This window comes from Doryrhamphus excisus, linkage group LG8 (genome assembly GCF_037039965.1).
Source record: "Doryrhamphus excisus strain RoL-2023G ecotype Guam linkage group LG8, RoL_Dexc_Guam_v1.1, whole genome shotgun sequence".
NCBI lineage: Eukaryota > Metazoa > Chordata > Actinopteri > Syngnathiformes > Syngnathidae > Doryrhamphus > Doryrhamphus excisus.
The window spans coordinates 12,835,263-12,862,253 of NC_136364.1; the positions used below are offsets into that span (position 1 = coordinate 12,835,263).

Here is a 26,991-nt window from a genome sequence, read left to right on the forward strand (position 1 = left end):
AATAATTTGTTCCAGGGTCCAGCTATCACAATCATCAAAAACTATTTAGGCAAGAACCTCTGCTGTGAAATACAAAGGAGCTCGGCTGAGCAAATTCTTCCTAGATGTATTATTATTATTATTGTCAAGTTAGTAATTTTGTACTGAGCTGCCAGGACAGAGATGGGAGTTCCAGTAGAGATCAAGTTGACTAATATTGTCAGGTTTGCATTGTATTGTTTGCTATATTGCTGTGCTTCTTATGTCCCTTGGCAAAAAGGAATATTTCTATGAGTATCGTCATGTGTTGTTTTGACTGGTACTTTTGTGTGTATTTTTTTAAAGTAAGTTAATAATGCTGAAGTTAGATTGATGTGGCTGTGGTTCACATTGGTACTGGTGAGATTGTGTAGGTGTGTTGATGTCAAAATGGTGGTGTTTTGCATCTTGTTTCCGCTTTGTCGGCCACGCTGGGAGATGGGCATGCGTGTTAACATCTATCGGGATCGGGGATGGGCCCGCCAGCCTGTGGGGTCAGTTTTAGTCAGTCAGTTTTTGAGCTGCTAGTTCTTTGTCATGTAGTTCTGCTGAGCTCCACATTTTTTTTTCCCACCCCACCGCCTGTCCTGTCCTGAGGCCCTCCCGGGAAGTGGCGCTGGTGACATCACTAATAGTAAACAATTCTGTTGAGTGGGAGCTAGCTAGCTCGCTATGCTGTGTATGCTTCCCATTGGGTCATTGACGTAGGTCAGGTATATGTGGGTTGCTAATACTTTGAATTTGTGTACTTTCCATGACTACGTAGTAACTCTAGTACTCAAGTTGTTGGAATGCCAGCATTCTGTCTGGTAATTCATTTGTGTCTCTTGTCTATATGTTGTTCAACAAAATACTAGAGAGTCATGGGTATACCAAGTAGCTCACCAACATAGCAAATACTGCAATTGCTGTAGCATTGCCTCAGTGAGACCTCAGCCACGGCCATCTGACGTGCTCATGTTGTACAGGGGGATATTTCTCCACTCCACTACTGTAGGTGGCAGTAGAGCGCATTACTAAGTGATTGTAAATACATCTCCAGCATTGCCCAGTTTATGCAGACTGCAACATTTGTCCCGATTTGCATCAAGGTAAAAGAAGCATCATTTAAAAGGTGAAATGAAGGAAGAAAAATGGTGGTTATGCGAAACAGTGGGGGGTGCCTCCAGACCAACAGAGCTCCAGAACATAACACATATGTATGTAACACAATACTATAGTCTCATGCCGCAACAAAAAATCATTACATCAGCTGTAATGATCAGGAAGGACAAAGGAATGAAAGAAATCGGAAGTGTCTCGTCTTTACACGTCCCCACAAGTATTTTTTGAGACTAATGTCATCTGGAAATGCTTTCACTTCCTGTTTTTTGGGGGGTGGAATGGAGTAAGGGATGGGGGTCAAGTCAGGACAATTTAGCAAATATTGTCTAAACATAGGCTCAGCATTGTCACTATGTAGTGGATCAGCACTTTTCCTGGAGGTTACATTCTCAGCCACAAGTGATTGCCCATAAAAGTCTACATTGTTGACACATGTCCCACCCCCCACAAGCCCTGCTGCTGGCGTGATATGGTATGTTCTCAACCAATTTTGGATCAACATTTGCAGTACAAGTGATGTTGTAATTATTAGAATAGATTCAGCGTCAGAACTCCTCCCCTTCTCTTTTCAATTGCCATTGTTCACTCCCAAGCGCTGCTCTGATTTCTTAAGACACCACCATCAGGCACAAGTGGTTGGAGTTCCTGATTCCCTACCACCAAAGAAATGCATTTTCATCTATCAACGGCCTTTCACACTGTACTGTTTTGTGACCATAGGGGTGTTATTTCATATCTACAGGTTCTAATCGTGTTAAAAACCTCATTTATGTCATAAACATGTTTTCTATTCTCTTAACAATGAAAATATTTCACCTATTAACATTGAATCCTATTAGGTGGAAATTCACTGATTAAAATCTAGTCAGGAACCAGTTAACCATGATAAATGAGGGACAACTGTATTGTCACATATTTATAGTTTCTGTCTGACTTCTGGTGAATGAGATCCCCGGGAACAAAAGAGATATTAAAACATTTTTTGACCAATCTGCGTATTTATGGGACCGTAAAGTAGAATCATGACTGTGCAGAGATCCACGATACTTCATTTTGGCTCTGTGCAGTAAATTTATTAGAGTTTCCCTGCTGCACTGAATGGCTGTGATTTACGCTTGGCATGTTGGGACTTCTTTCCAGCCCACTTTTAGAGCCTGTCACAGCAAAACCACTCTATTTTGTCCATGAAAGCCTCCCTCAGCATTATCAGAAAAAAGTTTTCAATTTGTTTTGATGAACTGTTACTCACAGAAAACCTGACATGGACATTGAGGTACCACAAGGCTCTGTTTTAAGTCTAGTACTTTTTTGCTGTGTGCTTTACACCATAACGTTTAAGCTTAATTGCACCGATTTCTTTCTCTCTTTCATGTGTTTTGCCTCTGTTTGCAGTGCCGTCTCCTTTTGTTGACAAACAGCCCTCCAACCAGTACATGAAGGAGCCTCACACATAATTTTATTTTTATTATTGCTTTGGGTGCCTGTCATTTATTGCAAAATCAATCTCAGTACCTGGGTTTGAATTCTAGTACGTCTTAAATAATCCATCATGAATGTACGTTACTCAGAGCTCTTCCAGCCTCAGTGATGCAGTTTCTGTCGGATGAGGTAGCGCAGTGTTGGCTGGCTCGAAACGACTGCGCCAAAGCAGCCCTCAGGATGATCTGAAACACGCTCCCTTGTGCCAGCAAAGGTTATGTGTAGAGGGGAAAGGGAGCTGCAACCTCCCACTGCACTGCGATTAACCTTGCGCTGCTAGTTTCTGCTGATTCAGGGCATCGCCGCTCCACAGCACTTTCTCAAAGAGCACAGAGCAGAATCTGAGCACGTGTTGTGTTGTTAACTTGGATCCAGGATGAGTGCAAGACGTTGTTGTGGCTGACAGTAAGCTGCAAAGCTGTGGTTCTTTTTTTTTAATGCTAGCTGGCAACAGAACAGAAAACATTTCCGATCAAAGTAACAAGGAACCTCGCTTTGCAATGATTTGTTTACATGTCTGATCATGCCAGGGACATTTCTCATTGATCAGAGAGCGTTTGTACAATGGGGCTTATGGCCAACTGTGGTGTAAACGGTGTAATGCAAGCATTTTCAAAATGTGAGGCACCAGAAGACTTCAGGGGAGGGGCAACAGCTTGAGAAAAATCAAGAAAAATGATCTCTACACACAATATGATCTGAGACCAATATGGTCCATTATTCAGGGTGAATGGGAGGCCCCAATCATATTATATTCTCTGAGGGGAGTTTCAAAGTACCACATTGGTGTAAACATTCTGATCTACTCTCTTCCTTTCTCAGTGGTGGAGGACAGCAGACAGCATAGCGTGAAGAAATGTCTATCCCCCAGGCCTTCATGTCAGGAATCCTGATGAGGTTTATTGGGGCAGAAAGGGCACTGTTTTCCCCTTGAGGCTTTAGCTTGAGCTCCAGAGCTATTACTCCCGTTTCTTCCAACGCACTGACACTCTATCTGGTTCTGACGCTCACACATCACTTTCTTTTCAAAGAAATCTTTACCCCAGTTAACACATTGAATACCTTGGGGCTCTTTTAAGGTCACCAGTCTGATAGAAATGAGAAAAGGCTACAATACGGAAGGGGGAATGTAGAGTCCTCCTTTCGAAGACGCAGGGAAGGGAAGGCGACAGTGTCATGCCGTGTGTGACGCAGGTATACTGATGAGATCACGCTCAGTGTATGTCGTCTCCTGTTGGCAGGCTGCAGGCACGCACCACAACACAGCTGAGATGGAATCAGTCAAATGAATTAGAAATCTTTCACAAGGTGCTCTGTAGTCCACAGACATGACTCGTCCACTGCCTGATTTTCTTGTGATTTTGTGCAAGGTAATGTGTTGTCTTCCTGGAATGGAAAACTCCAACTTTGTAGCCTAAAGGCAACGCCCAGGATGGTCCAAGCTCCTTCACACCTGAGAAATGTTTGCCTCAGTCTCCGCTGGTTGGTCCACACATGGAATTATCTCTAATAAAAGTGGTCCCCAACCACTTGGAGCCAGTGAACTGGCTTGTTTCTCTCAAACCTCTAATGGACTAAAGAAAAGAGGGAGTGGGGGGAAAAAGTGCCAAAGGTGCACTTCAGACCTCAGTAATGGAACGTTATTGGCATGTATTGATGTTTTAAACAAAGACAAGCAAAACAAATGAAAATGCTGTCTAAAGCACACAAAAAATACTGACTCATCACCGAGGTTAGTCATTCATTCATTTTCTACCGCTTATCCTCACAAGGTTAATTAAATGCAAAACATGTTTTATATTTATTGATGTAATACATTGTTCACCAATTTTGCCCAGTAATTCAGAACCCCACAGACAGCATGCAAAGCCCGTCGGAAGAAAATTGGGATGCAAACTATTTAGGTGAGTGAGACATACGACAGCCTTACAGGAAGTCTACGAGCCGCATGCCGCACTCATAATCTAAAAGCTTCCAGTTTGTCTACGGCACACTGGTAACACATACGGAACACACGGAATATAGTTTGATACCCCCCCCCCCCCAACTTTTGCCGGTATTTCAGGTTGCCAGTTGGACATACTTAGTTCAGGAGGAGGCGGGTTAGCCAGTTAGTTTCCACCACAGTTGGTGGGCCGCCAGGGAAATACTTCGCCAACATTCCTTATCCTTACAATTACAGAGTTTCATTTGCGTTGCGTCAATTTCTGCAAGATTCCTTGTTTTGCAGTAGATTCAGTTTTTATTGGCCAGTCTCACCATTCCATCTGCAATTCTGTTAATGCGTAAATCATAGGGCCCTAATGATAGCATGGTTTGTAGTTACGTACCATCCATTTGGCTGTGGAGTCTTTTTTTGGTAGTGGTCAGTGGCGAAAATTCAGTCTTGCTCAATCAAACCTGTGCCTCATTTTGTTCCCCATTAATGCCATGGGGATGTTTTCAGCAGCTGTGACGAGAAAGCTTGTTAACATAGTAGGCCTCTTCATCGACACACTGGCCAACTCTGACACCTGAGTGACGCCACAGTGCAATAAATTGTTTTAGTTGATTTCAAATTAAATATCAAACAGGCACCAAGTCTAACCAACAGGGAGGGCTTCCCCTGAATCTGCCCCCTGTTCATCTCGCCTTTCATTATTCACCTTTTTCCCTTCCGCTTCCTTTCGGGAGGCTCTTTCACAAAAATAAGACTGTTCGTCCCCCTCCCTCCCTTCACTACTCTCTCTCTCTCTCTCTCACTCTCTCCACGCTTTGATCTAGTCTCCCTCGCTGCCACTGTTGCTGAAGTTGGCCCAGCTCTGGCACGGCTTTCCATCAAAACACCAAACCTCAATGGAGCATTCAAGCCCGGGCCCGCTGCAGTCCATCAGCCCCCCCCCACACAACCCCTCCTCCCCATACACACCACCGCACCATGTCCTTACTCCGCCTTTCTCCGCCATACACTCCTTCCTCCATGCATATTTCCACACCTCTTTCTTGGAGGATATCAAACTTTAAGACATTTACAACCGTATTCGAATGAAATGGACTGAGGAAAATTGTGAATAACTTTTATGTGGGGAAAAACCAGATGTTTGAGATCTTCTCCGTTTCGGTTTCAGATTGTTGAGTACAGAATTATGGAAGGATTTGTGGATTTTTGGCAACATTGGCTGGTGTTATATGCCGCCATTTCAACATAGTTAGACATTCAATTCAGTAGGGGCGGGTGAGTGTCGTGGTGGTCCGCCGAGGAAATACTTCCCCACAGAAATGTTTTATTTCATTCACATTATGTCACTTTCCACGAGACTCTGTGTTTAACAGGAATTTTTTTATTGGCCATTTTTTTATTGGCCAAATCATAGCGCCTTAGCCAGCATTAAAGTTCCTCAGTGTCCCAGCTAGGCTGCACTCGTATACGGGTTTAGGTGTTTAGGGCTTTCTCAAAATTAAATTAATTAGAGTGCGTTGCATTGTTACGCTTGACGGATGGCTGCATGGAAAAAGAGTAGAACCAGAACACAATAATAAATGACTGAGCCTTGTTCAGCAGGACCATAAAAGGTTTGTTTTCATTAGAGCTTAGTGAGTCGATCAGGTAATGTGGTTCCCCAACAGGGAACTGGATCTGAAACCGAATCAACTCTTTGCTAAGTGTTTTATTCTGTTCGTGTTGCCATCCTGTCCCCCCACACTCCTTTCTCATTACGGCATTCATTAGAGTATTTAAGTTATCATGAGGAAATGGAACAATGGGCCACTGTTGTCTGGAAGACAGACAATTGACCGCTAATGCGGAAACGGTATGATTCTCCACTGAGATTTGGGGAAGATATTTCCCTTACAAGCTTTGACCCACTTGTCATTTTGCAGTGGAACATCCAGATAAATATTTTCCCAGTGCTCCTCAAGCACCTGGATGTGTTTTGGATTGTGAAACTACCAAGATGATCATGAATATATACGACAGAACAGTTCAAGGAACCTTATCATGGTGGTACATTTCTGCAGTAGCTGAAAACAACCCTGAATAAATATTGCAGTCAGCCTGATGCATCATGCAGTCCCCCGGAACCAATTTTGACTGCCATGTTTTCACTAGCTTGTGCATGACTAACCAAAACATGCCTACGACTCATTTTTGCTGGCGCTTACCAATGTACCAGTTCACTCTGTGTTTATATGCAGATTTTTTCCGTCTCTCTGATTCTGAGGTTTCATGGGAGTTGGTTACTTAAAGCTTAGTGGCTTTTTCTCTCTCCCCCTGGCTCTCGGAGTCTCTGGAACTTATTACAGACCGAGGCATTTTCATAAACGGGCCTTTCAGCTGCTCAGCGTAGGGCTGTGAATGGGACACACTGTCGCCTGGAGAAAGAGAGTTAATGGTGGTTAGTTAGTCGTGAGACCTAGCCATTGTGGAGACCCATGTGTACTTGCTCGCAATATAATAGTATGTTATTTAGCTTTGCAACAATGTACCGCAAATCCCGTTCAAACTCGCTGCCTACATGAGGAAACAAGGCTCAACCTCATTGTAGTAAAATAGCTAGGATGATTATATTTATATACTCGTTCCTAAAGTGGCCTATAAGGTTTGGAGGCCATCATTTTTCCACCACCACGGGGAAAAGGGAGGTTTCTATTTGTGGTGCAGCAATTATTTGTCTTTATTTATATTGTTGGGCTACACTATCTGTGAGAATGGAGGCTGCTGTGTTGCAGTAACTTCATACACTATACTAGCTGTGTTCATGCACGCAACCTTGATGTGAGATGTAACAGCTTTGCCTCTGAGCCATATTTCCATGCTTTCAGATGCGCCTGTTAGTGTCACTAAATGATTTGATCTGCACATCATTATGGATCAAACAGGCCACGGAAGTGATTAGGATAGGACTATTACATTTCTCATATTACATGTCACATTATCACATTACATGGGTCTAAGAAAAGGCACACTGTCGGCGTCTTGTCTTGTTTGCACCCTCTCTCGAGTCATCATTGTGAGATACTTACAGATATTTTTTCTGTTCTGTTTCGCAGGTTTCCCAAGAAAGCAAACAGGTAAGAATCTTATTTTGTCAAGATAGAGTAGCGAAGCCTCTACTACATAATAAGCAGAGCAGCAAACGAGGCTGGTTTTACTTGGCCTGCTGTTGCTGCTGCAGCGACACAGAAGTCTTCTGAGTTTAGACTAAACATACCCCCTCTCTTCCATCACTCACCCATCTAACTCACATACACGCACAGCGAGGGACAAAGGGTTCCCTCTTCTAAGAGCGGCCCATCACTGCCTTTCACTGTGAACAGAACAGTGGCCTTTCACATTTGGGGCCGGTCTAGGCAGCGGCAGCAGCAGCAGCAGCAATACATGGCCCGCTGAGGTCCAAGTCTGAACTTGTGGTACTTTTTTTGATGGAACATCCTTTTTACCAGCCTCCCTCAGCAGAGCAGCGCCACATCCTCTTTGGCTTCCACATTTGACACCGTGACACACTCGCCATGAGTCATACACTAAGAGTTTAACAGGCTATTATTGTCTGAGATGAAGTGAATGGGTAGACTAGCCTGCTGCATGTGCACTGCACCCATGGTTATGTGGTGCATCAGAATGCATGCATCATAGCCGTGTCGCTCCTTCAGACAGTGGAAATTGGTTAAACCATTATCCTATTGGAAATAATGGAAATGGTAGATGCCAGGGTTAATCGCATGTCCAACCAATCTTGCTCAGATTGTACAGACATGTACTTGTCATTCCCCTAAAAAAAGTGTACCACATTTCTCAAGACAGATACTGATAATGGATAACTCTTTCAATACACCAACCCTTTCTTTGTGCCTGGCTTTAGGGCAGCTTCCTCTGAGGCAGTGGGGAAGATGGATGCTATGTTTGTTTACAACACGTGTCCACAGCCCGTCACATGTAGGAGAAAAGGAGCACTTGATTCGCTCATGATAAACTACCTACAATACTGGCAATCTTGCCCCATGAGAGTTTTTTTGTTATCTGATGTTATCTATATATGTAACGTTATCAGATTTATTGCTGTGAGGTCATAATTCCTCATATTGGCCCGATTAGTTTTTCCCCCATATTTATCGCCCAGCCCTACTAACAAGCTAAACACGGGTGCCCAAAGTGCGACCCAGGGATCATTTCCTGTCTGTGGCTTGTTTGTTTATTGGCCCGCTACGCATTTCAGATATTTAAAAAAAATGGGAAAAATAGAGCAGAAGTATAAATTAATCAGAAAAAGGCTTAAATGTTTATTTAGGGATATCACAAATATCACATTTTTTGTAACTTTTTTCAAATTAAAAGAAAGTGAACATGAAGGCATTTTGTATTTACACCCCTTTTTTGAAATGGGTGCTAACAAAAAGCTGTGAAAAAGCAAAACACATGTTGTATCCTTTTGTGGTACGCTGACTTGCGCCATCTTGCACCTGTACTGCTGAAATATGCTGGCGTCATGTATATCCGTGGTTACAATGACTCGGACCAATTGTTCTCAAAATTTGATTCAATTACAAATTCTACAACCCCAGGGATATTCGACTTCACTCTTATGCACATGTAAGGCTACTGTTGTGTGACGTAAAAGGGGGTCAAGGTTTGCCAACATCAAACCATAATATTAATATAAGTATAATAATATAAGTATTTATTACATATTATTTTTTCTTTTTTCAGAACCAGCAGCATTCTCAGCAAAGACCACCCCCCGGACAAGAAGCCTAAAAGTGACAAAGCCTCACTTCCCTCCAATGAGTTCGACCCGACAGGTAAACTAACTAACACCTGTTTTTCTTTTCTTTTTGCACATCTCATCGCTTCATCAAACTGTTCGTCCTTCCAGTGGCCCCCACCTGTTTGTCTCTCTCTGTTATTGCACAAAACACACCGTCTTAAAAAAGATGCCTGTTGATGACAGTTACAGCAAGGCAGCTGGGATGCTGAAAGTGTCTATTCTTTGTGTGGTCTGATCCATGATTCCCCCATACGCGGCACGCCACAAATAGATTTGGTGTTGCCTGTTCGCCCTTGCTCGTAAAAACACAACCCACACCACTCACTTTTTGCAAATGCGTCATGGCTAATTATGAAAATTTGACAATTACATCATCGTGCCATTCAACCACCCAACCCACTGCCACCGCAAATAGATAGCAGTCCTGTGGGAAACACTGCTGATCTTATTCTAAATGGGTTTTAAATGGGTTTCTTTTTTAAATCAGTCATCTGACACACTGTATCGTTTGTTCACGGTCCACATTTGACATCCTAGGGAGCTCACAGGTCCTTTGTCTCTGCAGCTGCTTGCGTCTTTAACGCTTGCAGGGCTCTCCCAGTTTCACGCACGTTGGTGCAACGGTGTTTGGGTGGTCCCAATGCACATTTTACAGAGCCTTTAAGCCTGATTCACTGCAGTGCACTTCAAGTTTATGACAAAGTGAGGTTTTTTGGGGGGGGGTTAGAGTTAGTTCAAAAACCAGTTTGATATGGTGACACTCCCTGTGGTATTTGTCATCCATCAGCACAGTATGACTGAAGCTTCTGTAATCAAACATCTAAAAAAAAAATCCTCTGCACCACATGGTGGATTATCCCTGTATGATGCAACATCACACAAGCAAGATGTGTTCGGCAGGCCATTGCAAAAGATTTCAAGCGGCTTCTCTGCACACTGATGGGCCTTGATTTTTGTCCAAGGACCTTTTGGGATGATTCTTTTATGAAGCCCCGGTTACACTGGTGCTACACTAATGCAAAAGATCCGTTCACTGAACTGATGATTAAAACTGTGGTATGTGAAATTAGAGTTGTTGCCCGTCATTCACAATCCTTACGTGAAACATGAACAGCTATTTCTTTGCATTTTCTGTACATTCTCGAGAGAGAAAATTCATTAATATGAGCTCGGTAACAATGCACATCATGGGAGGCTAAAGCGCTAACAAAATATCCTCCAAAAAACAGCAACGCTGTTCCATTGACATTACGGACTAGTATATTAACCAAGTTACAGTGATATTGTTATTTTAGCAGCTAACAAGAAAACCCATTTATCTGGCGGAGTAACACCAAGCCCCCCTCGCCACTAGTCTCAGCATCACTCACAGATGGAAGAGTGGATACCTAGCTCTCAATTTTGCTACCAAGACTGTCAGCATTTTTTACCTGAAGACTGGAGCACAAGTCTTCTGCTGGAAGACACAGCCATCCCAAGTGTCGTTGATGTTTCTATGCTGCTGTTGTTGACGGAAGAAGCTTAAGCTCCTGGGCTAAATCAGTGCGCCTCGGAAGTAAGTTTTAAAACCACAAAATACGGCAAAATACTGTAAGTACCAGATGCTATCATCAATGTACTTGTTAATGCGTGATCACAGCATGTATATCAAACGATCGAACTGTTAGAGGTTTTTTAGAGGGCTTTGTCGTCTAAATAGGTACCTCCCAGTGACATGCACTGCTAGCTAGCTCACACTAACTCGTTTTCTCTCCATGACATAAAGACTTCAAAAGCTACTGAGCACCTCTTCTTTCACAAGTGGAGCAAACAAGTGAGGGGATGATAGTTTTCTCTCATTTGCTGCTCCCCGACAGGCTCTAGAGACACATATTGCCGCTATGATTTCAACAGTAGGCCATTTTGCATAATAGTGGAGCTTTGTGTGCCGAAATGTAAAATATGTTGCAGCCGTAGTGGCGTGACAACTTAAGGTGTAGCATTTTAGAACCTAGTTTATCTTTAAAACAAACACATTTTACACACATGTAGGGTGTGATCATTTCAGGGACTTACCCCCCCGCCTCTACAAGCCATTGTTCTGTTCAACAACCTGTGTTCATTTTGTTTATATTTATCTATTCTCTTCTCCCATGATCATTTTTTTCTCCCTCATGATTTTCTATATTTCCTTTCCTTATGTTGGTATGTGTCTGTCTGTGTGCATGTGTTTGTGTACGCCCGCCGTGCCGTCTGCGTGGTTGTGGGGCCTTTTAGCAGACGCTCTGGTGGTGCAGAAGAGTGGCAGCAGCAGTGTGCTTGCAGAGGGGAAGCCTGAGTCCTGTGGTAAGGATGCTCTTGCTGGAATGACTGGCGTGTGACATCACTACATGCTTCATATCTCTGCTGGTGTGACAGTGCCTCTAGGATGATTTTCTGGTTTGTTTATGCTCATGATAACTGCCCCCCCCCCTTTATTTGGGGAGATGCCAACTCCCAATTTCCCGGAAGGCCCAGCAGGCAAAACTCGGTAACCTCTTAATCAGGAAAAAGCCGAAAGAAAACCAAACAAACGAACTAGGAGTGAAAAGAAGTGGTGATATTGACACACTCCCAGCAAGTTTTCTGAATTAGGCTGTGACGTCACGACCAGAACACCCCCCCCAGGCACCAGATTCAAGCACACACCGCCATGAACTCGTAGCAATGCCAAGAAAGTGACATATTAGCAACAATAACGCAACAATGTCATCCACCGTCATTTTGTGCTATGAGTATGATAGAACGGGACGGCCTCCCCCACACCTGGAAGATTAACATGTGCTTTGGTGTCATGAGCAGCTTAACTTCTGTTTACACTTCAACAAATGAAGAATGATAAAAAGGTGACGCAACTTTTACTGCGTCCCCATTTTTGGAGCGGGATCATTTATTATTACCATGCTAGCTTCTTTTTACTTGTGTGCTCGTATGGCCATTAAGAATGTCAAAATAGATAATAAACATGTTTATGATGGCCAAAGTTGGATTCATATAGATGAATGATGTTATACCCAGGGATTTATTGAGGAGTTCCACCCCCAAAGTGATGATTTCTGTTTCTATTATCTGTCAATCATTACATCCGTATTTAAAGATGCATCTGCTGAGGGTGCTCTATCAGTTTTAAATGTCACAACAGTCCAGAGAGTGCATTATTCTTGCCTTTCAGCAAAGAGTATCGATAAAAGATCAGTTCAAGCCTCTGACTAATGCATGAGTTGAGATGGATTGGCCTAATCAATAACCATGTCAGCGCTCCGGCTCCTCAACGTTTCATAAACCCTGACCTAAACCCCCGTTAAGCACAGAAAGCAAGATCAACATCTCGAGGTAAATTCACACCAGCTCTTTCAGCTCTTATGCCTTAATCACTTTGACACCCTCGCATTGTCCCTTCCCTCCCCCTCTTTGCCCCCCAGCCCCGTCTAGCCCTGACTCCCCCCCCCCCCCCCCCCCCCGAGCCTGGGGCTTTTGGCTTCCCCAAACCTCTCCCCATCTATGAGCTCCCATTTCTTCCACTCGCCAACCCCCCACCACCATGTCCCCTTGCCCTTATTGATCCATAGGCTCTCTGTGGTTGATGCACTGGTCAAGAAATCTGTCTCAACAAGAAAGTAGTTGAAGGGTCACACCATGCACTCTTTCTCACTTTTAAATCATCTGCTAACATGCTATGTGTTCAAAATGCACATTTTCTTGATTTCTCACAATTTTTTATATCCTTTTTTACATCGTCTTGCCATTTTGCGCTGTTCGTCCTGTCAGTCCAGTCACGATCACCAAGACGTTAGATAAGCTCTAATCTCTGTCCTGTCGTGCAAATGAAACCATGCGTTTAGAACCTGAGAAGAATGCCCCCCCTCCCTTTAAAATAGCTTTATGTGGCTAGGTTTCAACCACTTTCTTTCAAAAAAGACATTGTCCAGCTGTTCTTCTCTACACACAAACGCAGCGTAATATAAACGCAGTCGTGTTCAGTGATGGCAAAGCATGTCGGCTGCAGACTGTTGTGTAATTGAAGCTCGATACAGTGTACGTGTGCGAGATTTCAGGTGTTGGCGTTTATGTTGGGGTTTTTCTGTCTCACTTTGCAGGTCTGGTCCAGCGATGTGTAATCATCCAGAAAGATGAAAATGGCTTCGGGCTCACAGTCAGCGGTGACAACCCCGTGTTTGTGCAGCTTGTCAAAGAAGGTGACTCTCAACTTTTTCTCAATAACCTCCATTCTGGTACTTTATTTGTAGCCCTTGACAGTGTACTTCCAGAGAGGAGCTGCGTTTTTGTTTGTTTTTTTCCAAAATGGGGCTTTTTGACAGGATATGTGGTCACTGGCATCGTGTGTTGCTGACTGGGGAGGATGGTGTGGGTTGTTATCAGGTCACAAAGAAAGAACTGTCATCACCGCTCGGCATTGTTCAACTCCCTTTGTTTGGCTGCTCTTTCGCTCTCTGACTCAACACTTATGGGCTGTTTATGCTGTTCACGAGACCGTTTATATTGACAAATGCATACAAATCTTGTTTTGGACAAGTTTTTGTGAGTGGAAAGGATCAATAAATGCAGTGTAGAAGTACAGTACATCTACTGCAACAAATTGTGCAAATCTTAACCCAAGTGAATGCAGAGTATTTTGGTCTTATTCAAAATAGCTTTTCTGATACGACCAGCAGGCCAAGCAGCTGTGCACCCATGCATGGTCCAGGCGCGGCATGCAAATTGTGATCTTTTGGCTTTTTGGGAGCTCCATGACGATAGAGATCATTTGAAGTTTTTGCCTTTTTATAAAAAAAAAAACACAAAGAAACAAAAACTGTCAACAAAACATATTTTCTATATAACTGTGCAATGAGCATATACCATAACATAAACATTGCAAATGTACTTCAAGATAAGTCAGACATCAGTTGTATTGTACATATTTTAATGTCATTTTCCACTTGCTGTCTGCGACCCACCCAGAATGGATCCCTGACCCTCTTGTGTGTCCCGACCCACTACTTGAAAGCCACTGCTTCAAACAGCACTTATGTCACACGTCAGCCACGAGAAAAAAAAATGGTTTCAGCTGACTGGAGTCATAATAAGCCTGTCTCGTACTGTACCTAAATCCCTTTGTTTGGGGTGGAGCTGTGAAACAGGTCTTTCACGAAGTATGACCACTGTTCTGGTACTCCAAATAGTTACTTTGGTTTGTAGGATTTGCTTTTGGAAACAATTTGTCTCCCTTTTCTTGCTTTCTGTTATTTATGCTGCTCTAATTCTGTGATGACTGTGTGTTTGCCAGATGGGGCTGCAATGCGGGCAGGTGTTCAGACAGGAGACAGGATCATCAAGGTAGCGTGTTTGTCCGCCTCTCTCTTTGTATGCTCAAGTCTAATGTTTTCTTGGCCAGGGCTGAATCAGACTGTAGGCTGCCACCTCCTGGTCAGTCCTCACCGTTAAGTTCTTAATGTTCATGGTACAAATGATGCCTTCCAGGTTAATGGAACCCTTGTTACGCAATCAAACCACATTGAAGTGGTGAAGCTTATAAAGTGTAAGTCTTCCTCTAACCTAAAAGTACTTTATGTTTGTGCAACAATCTAACGTCGTCCTTGATTGCAGCCGGCTCCTATGTGGCCCTCACAGTACTGGGTCGCCCTCCGGGGCTTGCCCAGATCCCTCTGTCTGAAGCCGAGTCTGAAATGCTGGGTGTTAGCATTTCCTCCCCAAACTCTCCAGCAACAGAGCGCCCATACAGTCCTCATGACCGGCTCGCCTCCACACAACCTCAATGGGTACTTATGAACGACCTAGCATGCCTTGCACAGAGAGCCATTTTAAAGCCTCTTCTGCTTGTCATGCATTATTTGGATTGTACCTCTCTTGCTGTCCTGTCTAGGCAATGAAGGAGGAGTACAGCAGAAACCCCTCCCCCAAACTACTGAAAGACAACCAGGATGCTAAGAAACACATTCCACAGCTGCAGGGTCAGCTCTTCAAACCCACTGGCGCAACGCAGGTAGAACATATTGCACCCGCTCTTTGCTAAACAGTCGGGTGTCAAGAACAGTATGCATCACGAGCATCCCTAAGGTCTCTGTGTCATTCACGTATCATGGAGAGCATTCAGGCTCTGGGCGACCATTAATCTTGATCTCATTTGGGGATTAGGCTTCTGTGGAAAGCTATTCTATTGTGTCTGGATTGGGTGTTTATTTCACTACTAGGCCAATTTGGCTCCATGATGTGTTTATTAGCGCTGATAGAGGACCTACTTCTCTACTATTGTTTTTTTGTATCCCCTTGTGAGTAAAAAGACATGAGTACAGGCAACAAGTATAAATTACCACAGCCTTCATTTTGTATTTTTGTAGACATTTTAGCTTCTGCTGTTACATATTCCGTTTATGACAAACTTTTCTCCGTGCACTTGCAGGAGGCTGCTCCAGGTGGCGATGCAGATGATGGTAGCATGTTTGAGACTGAGGACACTCCTCCCTCGGTGGGAGACCAAAGTGCTGATATGTCTTGGAGCAGCACCCCTGTAAGTTATCACTGCCATTCCCACTAACAATTCAGTAGACATGCTCCGACCAATTGGTCCCCTTTGACGGTAGTCGTCTCATTCTTATCCTGTAATTTTCACTAGTGATATATGTTGTCTTGAAAAAGTCAGTAAAATATGTTTTTCAAAATTAAGTGGCTTTTGTGGTAGCGTTAGGAATTTTTGGCCCAATTTTTTTTCTATAATAATCAATTTTTGGGGGGCCCTTCTTGGAATTGTCCTAACTCCACCCTCCGCCATACAATGATCTCACTCATGACTTATCTGGGTCGGCATATGAAACCCTGATTGCAGCATCCCTTCTCCCCAATTAGTCAGGGCAATTACATATCCTGTTTCGATACTTGCCGATTGGCCTTTAATTTGTGAGTTGTGACACATCCAACCTACAGATATCTTCTGGATTTGGACTCGGGTCCCCAGTGAGTTTATGCCAGAGGGAGTCGTCCTGCCCTAGCCCAAAGAGCACACCCAGGAACAGCTTCAACTCCTGCCACTCCCCGGAGACAGAGGATGCCACCGATCTGGTAGTCAGACAGTAGATGTAGTCATATATGTTTGCAGTCTGCGTTTCCTTTGTTAGACATCTTTAATGTACAGCTGCATGGTAGTCTTTGTAGTTTTGGGACAGAAACGGTCATTCCACAATGTCGCACTGCCCACAGGACCCTCTGTCTCCCGCCACATCCATTAGTCCTTCCTCTCGCCTTGTCTCGCACATCATCGGAGCTGAGGATGATTATTTTGATTCTGATCAGGAGCAGGTATTTAATCTCATCACGTCATAACATGGCACCTATTGACAGGCATTGTTAAACTGTTGTTTATCTTTGTTCTTTCAGACAAATGGCCAGTGTAACCGCTTCACCAGCATTGAGCAGCTCAAGTCTCGGCCCGCCCACCTTGCAGCCTTTCTGCATCACGTCATATCTCAATTTGATCCGGCCCCCGTGGTATAAACCCGCTTAATCAATACATCTTTTTTTTATTGAATTGTTTGTGTTCATTTGGTGCTTATTGTGTGTCGCCAGCTTTGCTACCTCTATGCCGACTTCTACAAGCAGACCAACTCCAAAGAGACCAGACGCGTGTTCCTGGACTTCCATACCTTTTTTATTGATCGGGGAGCTGTAAGCACGATGGTTACATTGAACACAAAAGCAGAATAAGAAAGCATTTCACCGTTTTTTCTTTCTTTCAGCATTTGAAGGTGGCCGTCCCTGATTCCATCTCCACCGACCTTGGTTGGTTTTTCACACCTTCTCTTATGGCATCACCTTCAGATACATGACTTACCTTTTCTGAATGTGCTTTCAGATCGGCGGCGGACCGAATTGATCCCGGAGGAAATAAACAGACAACATGTTCAAACACTGCAGGACTCTTTGCTTCCAGACATCCAGAAGAACTTGGAGGATTTCAGGTAGCGGTTCTCCCCAGCCATATCACTGAACTTGTCTGTAGTGTGCACGTAACGTAATATGACATGTCGGTGCATGCAGGCAGAAGCGCAGTATGGGCCTAACTGTCGCTGAAGGCGAGCTGGGCAGACTGGACCAAGAAGGTGTGAGAGATCGCGTCACCCTGGAGCGTGAACGCTCATATGCTGAAAACATCATTACCAAGATCGAAGACATCCTGTAAGTGAAGTAGATCATCACAATAATGCACTTGCCAATAAACATAATCGCTCGCATTCACATATATTTTTTCCCATTTGTGTTGCTTGCAGGGTGACTGCCCAGACCACAGAAGAAGAGAAGTGGTAATTTAATTTACTGTATGAGTGTATGAAGATGATCGCTTAGGGCTACAAGAGCTTAACTTAATATTCAACACAACACATCATTCCCAATGCTGAATTGATGACATGTCAGTCTTGCTACACGCAGAAATAAATTTGACAGGCCATTTATTAAAGACTGTTGTTCATGCAATATGTTTATATTAAATAATGGAAAAGTATGAATGATTGAAATAGTCTATGTGTGCAACACCATATGGTGGAGGCATGTCCCAGATGGTATGTGCTGACATATGGTGCAAGTCACAATATGGGCTCCTGATCTGTTTATATTACAATGTTTTCTATGTAACAAGCTCTGGGTTTCCTCTCTTTTCAGCACTACCATGCAGTATGTCATCTATACATACATGAAGCACCTTGGTGTGAGGGTCAAGGAACCTCGCAGTCTGGAGTCAAAACGGGTCCGCATCAACTTCCTTCCGAAGATTAAGGTATTATACCAATTTTGATACTGCCCTCTTGTGTCACCAAGCTGACTCTGAATTGCTACCCAATAGAAAAGCATCAAAACAGACAAGGAAGGAGAAGAGAAGGTAAAGAAACCCAGGTTTCCCAGTATCCTTGGACCTCAACGTAGACCAAGCCGCATTGAAGCAGCATCAGGTGAGCTGCTGTATTTACACTTTAAAGGAAACATGTTAGCTGTGTTTTTAAAGGCTTTCTAGATGTCTTACCTGCAGTCAGAATAATTCAAGGATCAAGAATTCCAGCAGAAGTAATAGCTTCTCTGAACTGAACAGTCAGTTTACAGAAAATTATATCTGAAGTCTGTGTGCACGTATGTCTACACTGGAGGGAAACAGGGGGATTAGCTCCAAAGTCTGGCATCAGCCTTGGAGCCCCAACAGGGACGGCTATAAATTGTACACCAGTTGAATCCACTTGTGTTTTTGTGATGTGTGATGATCGTTGCCTCCAACAACGCTGCAGCTCCGCTTAACTTTTGGCTTTCACATGGCAGTGGAGTCACTTCTGTGGAGTCGCTCGCATGAAAAGAATAGCAAGTCTTTGCTCAGGGCAGTACTATGAAAATGACAAATTTTAGAAAAAAGCAAAATAAAATCAGCTGAGAGACAACGCTCATCCAAAAACAAAACACTCATTAGTTGGGACACTTGTATGACCAGGTACCAATGTATAAAGGACCATTTAAAAACATACCTGCAGTGCTCCAGTACCTTCTCACTTCACTCTGACAGTCGACAAGCTCCATGACATCTCAACACACAGCGGCAGCAGATCCAAATAACTTTGATCTTGTCGACAGAGCATCTGCCAGGACTTCCAAACTAAATCAACTGTGTTTCTTCAACCTACAATGCTATGTGAGATTGTGACACCTCCATCTCTTTTCTCAGTGGGCAAAGCCTTGGACGGCCGTCCCAGGCCTCAGAAACAGTTGTCTCAACCTAGTTTGGGGGCCAGCGAGCACACGGATGGGGGTCGTTTAAGGGGCAGCCAATCCAGCGAGGGCTCTGAGCTCACACACTCCACATTTGTCACCAACTCATCCACAAACAGCAGCACCTACAGCTCGGATGCTGGCCGAGAAATTGATCCAGGTTCGTTCGGTAATGCCGATGGATGTGAGTGTAGGAGCAAGCATGCAAACTTCTGTCAACTTGCAGGTGGGACTCCAACGTCAGGCTCCTCAAGGCTGAGCGACGGTCTTCAATCAGACCCCCTCGATGGGTTACCATACCCTGCATCGCACTTTGACCTTTACAACATGGACCAACTACAAGAGGACGACAGAGAAAGTGACAGGTGCTTACACATGATTCAAACTAGCGGTGATATTTCCATCAGCTGCATGTGATCACTCATCTGTCTGTTGACATTGCAGAACCCACGAGGGAACGCCAAAGGCCATCAGAAGGTGAGCTTTGGTTTGTTTGCTATTCCATGTCACGGAATCCAGACGTGCGGTGCTAAAAGTTCCATCTTTTCTCCCCAAGGCTGGAGGGATTGGGTGCTGCCGATGTCCAGAGCGAGGACGACCAGGGAACAGACTCGGAGCATGATCCCCTCAACTGGCAGCAGCTGGTGGGACGTGAGGTTCTGGCAGGTCTCAGGCCTCACGAAATCAAGAGACAGGAGGTTATCAATGGTGAGGTTGTCGTGTTAATAGTACGCTGTATCAAAAGTTCACGTGCTTTGAAAGAAACCAGCCATGCATCTTATTAATCTTTTGTCACTGCAATGTCATTTTTAACCTAACTCTGGCTTTGCAGAGCTATTTTACACCGAGCGTGCACATGTGCGGATGCTGGGAGTTTTAGATCAGGTCTTCTACCAAAAGCTCTCGAAGGAGGGCATCCTGCCCCCTGCTGACCTCAAGAACATCTTCACCAACCTGGAAGAGATTCTCCAATTGCATGGTTCGCACTTACACACGGCACGCACAAATTCCCGTACAAGCTCCTGCCTGCTCACTTCTGTTCGTCCCTTTTTAATTCAGTTTCCATTCTGGAGCAAATGGCAGCCGTTCGGAAGAGAAATGAGTCTTCAGTAATTGATCAGATAGGAGATGACTTGCTCTCCTGGGTGAGTGCATTTCTCAGGCTGAAATTGTATTGCTGTTTCAGAGTGACTGATAGAGTGGGGGAAAAAGGGGTCGCTGAGATTGCTTCATGGCAAATAAGAAAAACACAAACATGCGATGGCGTTTGGTTCCACATGTACACCTCGTACTCCATTTTCTGGTTGTCTTGTACCTTATAGAAGCGTACTGACATTTAAATCATGCATCATCACCTTGGAAATAGAACTGTACTACAGTACAATGGAAGCTCGTTTTTCAGTGGTCACGTCAAAACAATGCCCCAGATTTATGTGACACGTACCACCAAATGAGCGTGGTAAGAGATGTAGCTTAGTTAGCCACGTATCAGCTGGCAGCCTCATCCAAAGTGTCTCCATTGGGGGCATAAGTAGGCTAAACGCTCCCTGCTGAGGGCCTGGTCTAGTACACGTAAACTTAAGCCACCCATGCCACGAGGACTTAACCCTGCCCCCCGCTCTTCTGGGAGGTTTGGCTCAATGCAGTGGTTAAACACTGTCTCCATGACAACTGCCCCTGACCCACATTATCTGTCTACCACCCCCCCGTCCTGTCTCGGCCTTGCTGCTTACAGTTCAGCGGCGGGGAGGAGGAGAAGATCAAGCAGGCCGTGGGGACTTTCTGCAGCAATCAGCCGTTTGCTCTGGAGATCATCAAGACCAAGCAGAAGAAAGACTCGCGCTTCATTTCCTTCATCCAGGTAGTGTAACGCCGAAAACACCGCAGAGACATTCAGTCGCTGCACTGCATGGACGCTCCAAATTATTTATGGAGTCTGTTCATTTGAATTACGTTAAAATTTACCCTCATTTCTGTTCAGGAGGCGCAGAGCAACCGCTTGTGCCGACGGCTCCAGCTGAAGGACATCATTCCCGTGGAGATGCTGAGGTTCACCAAATACCCGCTGCTGCTGGACAACATCTCCAAGTACACAGGTAGGAAGGATGCCGCTGTGATGTCAATGCAGAACACATGGGCGTTTTATGCCAACCACTCAGTTATGTGGCTCTGCAGTCGCTGAGTAGCAAATTACAGAGAGGAGATTAAGAGTTTAACGGTCCAGGAGCAGTGGTGCACAATTTAGCAAATGTGCCACTTGTTAGGGTTGGCAACAGTAGAACCATGTGTTAATGCAGCTCAAATACCCATCTCTTCTGATGATTTATATTCAGTTCATCCATTTCCCCTGCAGAACCAAGAAGGCCTTAGTTCACCGCTGATGTCGTATTATTTTTCAGATGATGCAGTGGAGAAGGACAAAGTGAAGCAGGCGGCAGATTGCTGTAGAAAGATCCTCAATCATGTAAACCAGGCGGTAAAGGAGTCGGAAGACAAGCAGGTGGGATGTTTTCTGACACCTAATATATTTTGTCATTAGTGCCTTCTTTGCTCCTCAGTTTGAAAAACACTTCAATGTTTCCCCTCTCACCCACTGTTCTTCTTGTAGAGGCTGGAGGACTATCAAAGAAGACTGGACCTGTCGTCCCTGAAGCAAACGGACAACCCAATGATCCAAGAGCTCAAGGTGACGTAGCAGAATGAATTTGTAGCTTCAGGTAGACCTTTTATAGGGCAATTTCAATTATATGGATGCCTCACTTTAAGTAGTACCTTGTGAGATGGAAGAAAGAAAAAATACAATGAAAGGAATATTTCCATTTAAAGATGAAAATGACTGTATTTCTTCATAAAAGCGGCCGGCAGAAGTGACCAGTCTTCTTGTAAGGCATTTTATTTATCAGTCAGAGGTCTCATTTATAATAATTTCATAACGAATTAATTGATGGTTAACTTTTCCAATTGATCAGTCAAGGCCATGTAGTCAAATACTCATCTCGGTATCTCTAGTCTTCATATCACAATAGGAAATAAGATCTGACAACAAATTGGAATGAGATTGTACAGAAACACATGGAAGCACATCATTGTGAATACAGAGACAACTAAAATAAGAAAACAAAGGGAACTCATTTACAGCCGAGTGGCAGCTGGTAAGACTTTCCCTCGGTGGGAGCTGCTGTTTTGGTTAGCAATTGAGTCAGCAGCAGGGCAGCGGTGACCACTTTGATTATTTATTTTTCTTGGATTGAAAGTCAGTTTAGAAAAATATGCGAGCTTGCCAATGTAAGTCAAAGCACGCTTCGTTTGTACTTCAGTGTAGTCATTACTTGTAATATGTATGTGTGTATATATATATATATATATATATATCCATGTCCTCCATCAGAACCTGGATCTGACTAAGAAAACCATGGTGCACGAGGGCCCGCTGTCATGGAAAGTCAACAAGGACAAGACAATTGGTAAATCAAATAACATATTGGTTTGTGGGCAACTAAAACATCCTGTCCCTGGGTCTGGGTCTGGGTTCTCTCAGAACTCTACACTCTCCTGCTGGAGGACATCCTGGTTCTCCTCCAGAAACAAGATGAGCGTCTCATCCTCAAGTGCCACAGCAAGAACTTATCGGGCACCGCAGACACCAAGCACATCTTCAGCCCCATCATAAAGCTCAACACTGTGCTGGTGCGCTCGGTGGCTACAGGTACGCTCACAGCTCTCCTAAGATGCACTCAGGCGAACATTGAGCTTAATCATCCTCCTTCTGTCCCGCCAGATAACAAGTCCTTCTTTGTGCTGTCCATGTCTGAAAACGGCGCACAAATCTACGAGTTGATGGCTTCCACAGTGTCGGATCAGAGAACGTGAGACCAAAACCTTATTACCCCGCTGGCACGGCTTTCCATCTTTCAGTTGTTTAGCTTTGTGTGTATTGCTGCCACCTACAGGACTGGAGTGGAACAGTATCTTCCCTTACATACACCTTGCTTGGCAGTTTAAAAATATACAGGAGAGCCTAGCAGACTGTCTACACAATTTATATGAGGCTGATGTGTTTTCCTTTCTCTCCACAAGGTGGCAGAATCTAATCACACAGAGAGCCGATGCCATGAAAGTCAAACCACACAGTGTCATTCCTTTACCGCAGACTGAGTATGTTCATCTATCATCGCCTCACTCCCCAAACCACAAGCCTTTTTCTTTTGTCTTTGACTTTGCTTCTCATGCGTGTTTCTTTGTGTGCCAGCAGGGAGCGAGATGGAGTGGAGATCATCACAGCTGGCGTATCCCGGCTCAGTAAAGACTCAGACCGTACATCCACTGGCAGCACTCAATCCACAGGTGACTGGGGGCACATCCACACTCCCTCCACATCAGTGCGCTTCTCAGGATGACGCCTAACTGTGACTTCTATCTTCTCAGATAAAGAGGGTAGTCCAAGTACGAGGGGCGTGACGCCGAGCCCTCTCCCAGCTAGTAATAACCCCTTTGAGGTGGTAAAGGCGGGCGGAGAGGAGGAGGAGGAGGAGGAAGGCTTTGTGGACCCGGAGCTGCCATACCAAGGGACTGAAGATGGCGGAAGAGACTCCTTTAATGTGTTTCCCTCCAGAGCGGACGAAGCACTGAAAACATGTAAGCAGGCATTTTGTACTCTCAAATCATTAGGTACACCTGCACTATAAAATAAGACCCAGCGTAGGCGCTGCATCAAAGATGACCATGACAAAATGGAGATGAAAGTGTACAAAAAACTAATTGCTGCTTCCTGGTGTGTGGAAGATGATTTAACAGATGGATGGCGCCGTAGTGACATCTCAAAACATCTGATACCAGATCCAGCAGCCTGTGCCATTATCAGATCTATACCAAAAACAGAACAGGAATTGTCCTTCAATATTGCTTTAAATATTGCTTTAAATAAGATTTTTGGTTCTAAAATGAAATATATTCAAACCTAATACAATGAATTATTAAAACTCTGGTACATGAAAAAAATGTCTATTTCATCAATGTAATCTTAAATCTAATGTTAAATTTTGTGAGTATTCATATTAAAGACCATATTAGCTTTTTATTTAATGATGCCTACAAACGTTAACCATGACAAGGTGGTGGGCAGGATGAATGATCTGATTGGCTGAACTAACAAGCCATTTTTGCAAATATAGCGCCTCATGTAGTTAATATTGCACACCAGGAGATGGTGGACATCTGTAACTTCAATTTGTGTGTGCGGCAGCGAGTCCATTCCCCATGGCAGTCCACAGACAGCATACCTGAGCCCATGCTTGGCTAAACCGTGTTTGGGTTGTCAAAACACCACGAATGGTCGGAGCGGTAACGGAAATGTAAAAAAAAAAACACAAATAGTGGCAATAGCGGTTATCGTGGCGGTGCAGGCAGCAGTGGTGTTGAAGATCCTGCTGTAATTGATGATAATGGCTGGGTTTGCTTGAGAGACGAGGAAGAGTATAGGAAGGGAAGGGATCAGACATTTGGATGAGCTGGTGTCATGGAGAGAGAGACCTGACAAATAGTGAGCCTGGTGATGTCATCATAGGAACATTAGATGAGTACATTTACTCCCAGCACAAAATGGTCATACTGGTCATTTTTCTCTTTTACAATATTCATTGATCTATAATCATCTTTAGACTACAACCTTTTGAAATATTAACATTAAATTCAGTTATCGCAGTGTCTGTGACCAGTTAACAGTGATAAATGAGGATTTCTATATTTCTGACGACCATAAAGAATAAATTGTGCTTCCCAGTGAAGTAACTGGTGTTTGTTGGGCCTGTGGTCCAGTGTCGTCGTTAAAGCAGGTGTTGGTGACGCAGCTCATGTCGCAGGAGGCTGCCGAGCGGACTAAGCGCTCCACCGGGGCCCGCCTCCTCCGGACCACCTCTCTGAGGACCCCCCAAAGGGGTCCTGAGGTCCACAACGGCTCGGAGAGGAACACTTCCCAAACCGAGGACCCCACCCAAGACTTGGGCTCCGGGGACACTGGCTTCTTTGAGTCCACCGAAGACTATGGTGAGTTTTGGAGCACATCATTCCGTGCTTGGCATGGCTTCCATGCTAAATCCACACTTTGACCCTCAGCAGGATATTTAGTCCTGGAAGGATACGGCGGCCCAGGGGAGAGCAGCACCGACGACGACATCCTGGCGTCGCCCGCGGGGAAGCAGCTGAGTGCGTCGCAACGTTGCGCCGCCGACTCCGGCATCAACCTGAGGTTCTCCGCTGCATCGCACGCCGGCAGCCTGTCGTCTTTTAGCAGACAAGTCCTGTCTCACCTGAGAAACCTTCAGGCCAACCTCAATCATCTGAAGGTAGCGTCTCATCAACTGCGAGGTCACGGCTCTTAACGGGGCCCACATCTCACTGGATGAATCTGGTCTTGCAGGAGGTGGAAGCCAAGTATAATAATCTTCTCCATCAGAGGGCAGCCACGCACTCGGATGGAAACAAAGGTACTGATGCTGACGTTAGAAAGCTAGTCTTCCCAAACAAATTGAACAAATGAGGGATGGTGTTATTTTTTTTTTAACTTATCAGAAAGTAGTAGTAATAGTAAGTAGTAATAGTACTTTATCTAATTATTCATAGATTACAAATAATATGTGAGTGTTTTGTTGTGGTCTCCCCAGATAAGAGATAGTGGACGTCTCTGCTGCACCTTTTGGCTTTGGGGGAAGCTCCTGTTTTCTGCGTGTCCTGGACTTTGTGGACCTTCTATAAGCTTGTCCTCTCTACTGCTGAGACCACCCAACCACGCCTGCCCCCTCTCATCATGGCAGTCTTCAACACAGAGAGCAAAGACTTGAAAGGGGCGGAGTCGATGTTTCCTCCCCATCAGCACAAGGCAATCAAAAAAAAAGCATGTAACATCCCCTGCAAGCAAGAAAGAGAACTTATACCAAAATGTACAAAGATATGTGGCTTTATATACGGTCTATATATATACATACATAAATGTCTATGTATATATATATTTAGATATATGAAACACAGTGCAAGAAAAGGAAAATTTTAAGATAATGTATTAAGATTTTTTTTATCCCAAGATGTATTTATTTTCCTTGTTTCATTTTTTTTATTTTGAAAAAGTTTCCTGCGTTGCTTGCATGCTCTTCTTCTTCAGTCACACAGGCTTGGTGTGAGTGTTGAGTGCTAGCAAGGCTCACCTTCATCCTGCTGTACAGAACCCCCCCTTTTAAAGGTTTAAAAAAAAAAACACCCATCGTGTTGCGTTTAAAGTGCAGGAATTGGCATCACTTCTCCGTGTGGCGTTGAACTAGAATGAAGAGTTCCTGGAGGGGCTCGGATCTGGTCCTGTTGCCAAGGCCTGCTTATTTATCCCCCTCCCCGTCTTCCTTCAAGATCCTAACTGCCTGCTAGTCTCCTCTAACCCTGTCGTGAAGTTCAACATGTACTGTACCATGATCATGTTGGAAGGTTATGCATAACTTTAATAAATAAATGGTGCCATGACCCGTTCGAAAGGAAACCATCTCGAGATTACCATCGATATCTGTGGCTTTCTTGTTGCATGTTCTTCTCCTGGGCCATGGCTATTCAAGTCAAGTTTATGTAGATAGTCTTTTATCATAAAAGAGCGCCAAAGCACTTTTTAATGTGACAGAAGCACTCTGCTGTTTTTAGGGACCTACTGCAAAAATGCTAATCACCGCTGCATAAACATTAGTGATAGATCCTCATGACAAGACAATTGCTGTTTTTAAGGACCTACTGTAAAACCGCCAGTCACACTGCAGACCCCCAAGATAAAAGCACTCTGCTGTTTTTGGGGAACTACTGCAGAAACTCTAGTCACAAATCCTCATGAGAAGAGTACTGC

General features: G+C 44.2%; 1 protein-coding gene across 7 annotated transcripts in view; it reads left to right on the forward strand.

The window, feature by feature from the left end:
• Nucleotides 1-26,666, forward strand: part of arhgef12a (Rho guanine nucleotide exchange factor (GEF) 12a) — a 29,800-nt gene extending 3,134 nt beyond the window's left edge. The window contains exons 2-40 of one of the 7 annotated variants that reach the window (XM_058079811.2): nt 7,633-7,653; nt 9,287-9,378; nt 11,601-11,669; nt 13,460-13,558; nt 14,650-14,699; nt 14,844-14,901; nt 14,970-15,142; nt 15,247-15,366; nt 15,784-15,891; nt 16,305-16,439; nt 16,578-16,676; nt 16,755-16,865; nt 16,944-17,042; nt 17,114-17,156; nt 17,230-17,335; nt 17,415-17,552; nt 17,645-17,677; nt 18,036-18,150; nt 18,217-18,322; nt 19,078-19,281; nt 19,348-19,486; nt 19,566-19,598; nt 19,678-19,829; nt 19,954-20,100; nt 20,181-20,266; nt 20,857-20,982; nt 21,103-21,217; nt 21,521-21,621; nt 21,730-21,807; nt 22,510-22,585; nt 22,660-22,827; nt 22,900-22,987; nt 23,199-23,276; nt 23,371-23,465; nt 23,547-23,756; nt 24,936-25,163; nt 25,233-25,462; nt 25,537-25,603; nt 25,781-26,666. In XM_058079811.2, the coding sequence (XP_057935794.2) occupies nt 7,633-7,653; nt 9,287-9,378; nt 11,601-11,669; nt 13,460-13,558; nt 14,650-14,699; nt 14,844-14,901; nt 14,970-15,142; nt 15,247-15,366; nt 15,784-15,891; nt 16,305-16,439; nt 16,578-16,676; nt 16,755-16,865; nt 16,944-17,042; nt 17,114-17,156; nt 17,230-17,335; nt 17,415-17,552; nt 17,645-17,677; nt 18,036-18,150; nt 18,217-18,322; nt 19,078-19,281; nt 19,348-19,486; nt 19,566-19,598; nt 19,678-19,829; nt 19,954-20,100; nt 20,181-20,266; nt 20,857-20,982; nt 21,103-21,217; nt 21,521-21,621; nt 21,730-21,807; nt 22,510-22,585; nt 22,660-22,827; nt 22,900-22,987; nt 23,199-23,276; nt 23,371-23,465; nt 23,547-23,756; nt 24,936-25,163; nt 25,233-25,462; nt 25,537-25,603; nt 25,781-25,791 (4,207 nt within the window). In that variant the 3' untranslated portion in view covers nt 25,792-26,666. The remainder of the gene's footprint in view (nt 1-7,632; nt 7,654-9,286; nt 9,379-11,600; nt 11,670-13,459; nt 13,559-14,649; nt 14,700-14,843; nt 14,902-14,969; nt 15,143-15,246; nt 15,367-15,783; nt 15,892-16,304; nt 16,440-16,577; nt 16,677-16,754; nt 16,866-16,943; nt 17,043-17,113; nt 17,157-17,229; nt 17,336-17,414; nt 17,553-17,644; nt 17,678-18,035; nt 18,151-18,216; nt 18,323-19,077; nt 19,282-19,347; nt 19,487-19,565; nt 19,599-19,677; nt 19,830-19,953; nt 20,101-20,180; nt 20,267-20,856; nt 20,983-21,102; nt 21,218-21,520; nt 21,622-21,729; nt 21,808-22,509; nt 22,586-22,659; nt 22,828-22,899; nt 22,988-23,198; nt 23,277-23,370; nt 23,466-23,546; nt 23,757-24,935; nt 25,164-25,232; nt 25,463-25,536; nt 25,604-25,780) is intronic. The other 6 variants (XM_058079812.2, XM_058079814.2, XM_058079818.2 and 3 more) reach the window with 6 other exon arrangements.
• Nucleotides 26,667-26,991: the final 325 nt, after the last annotated feature.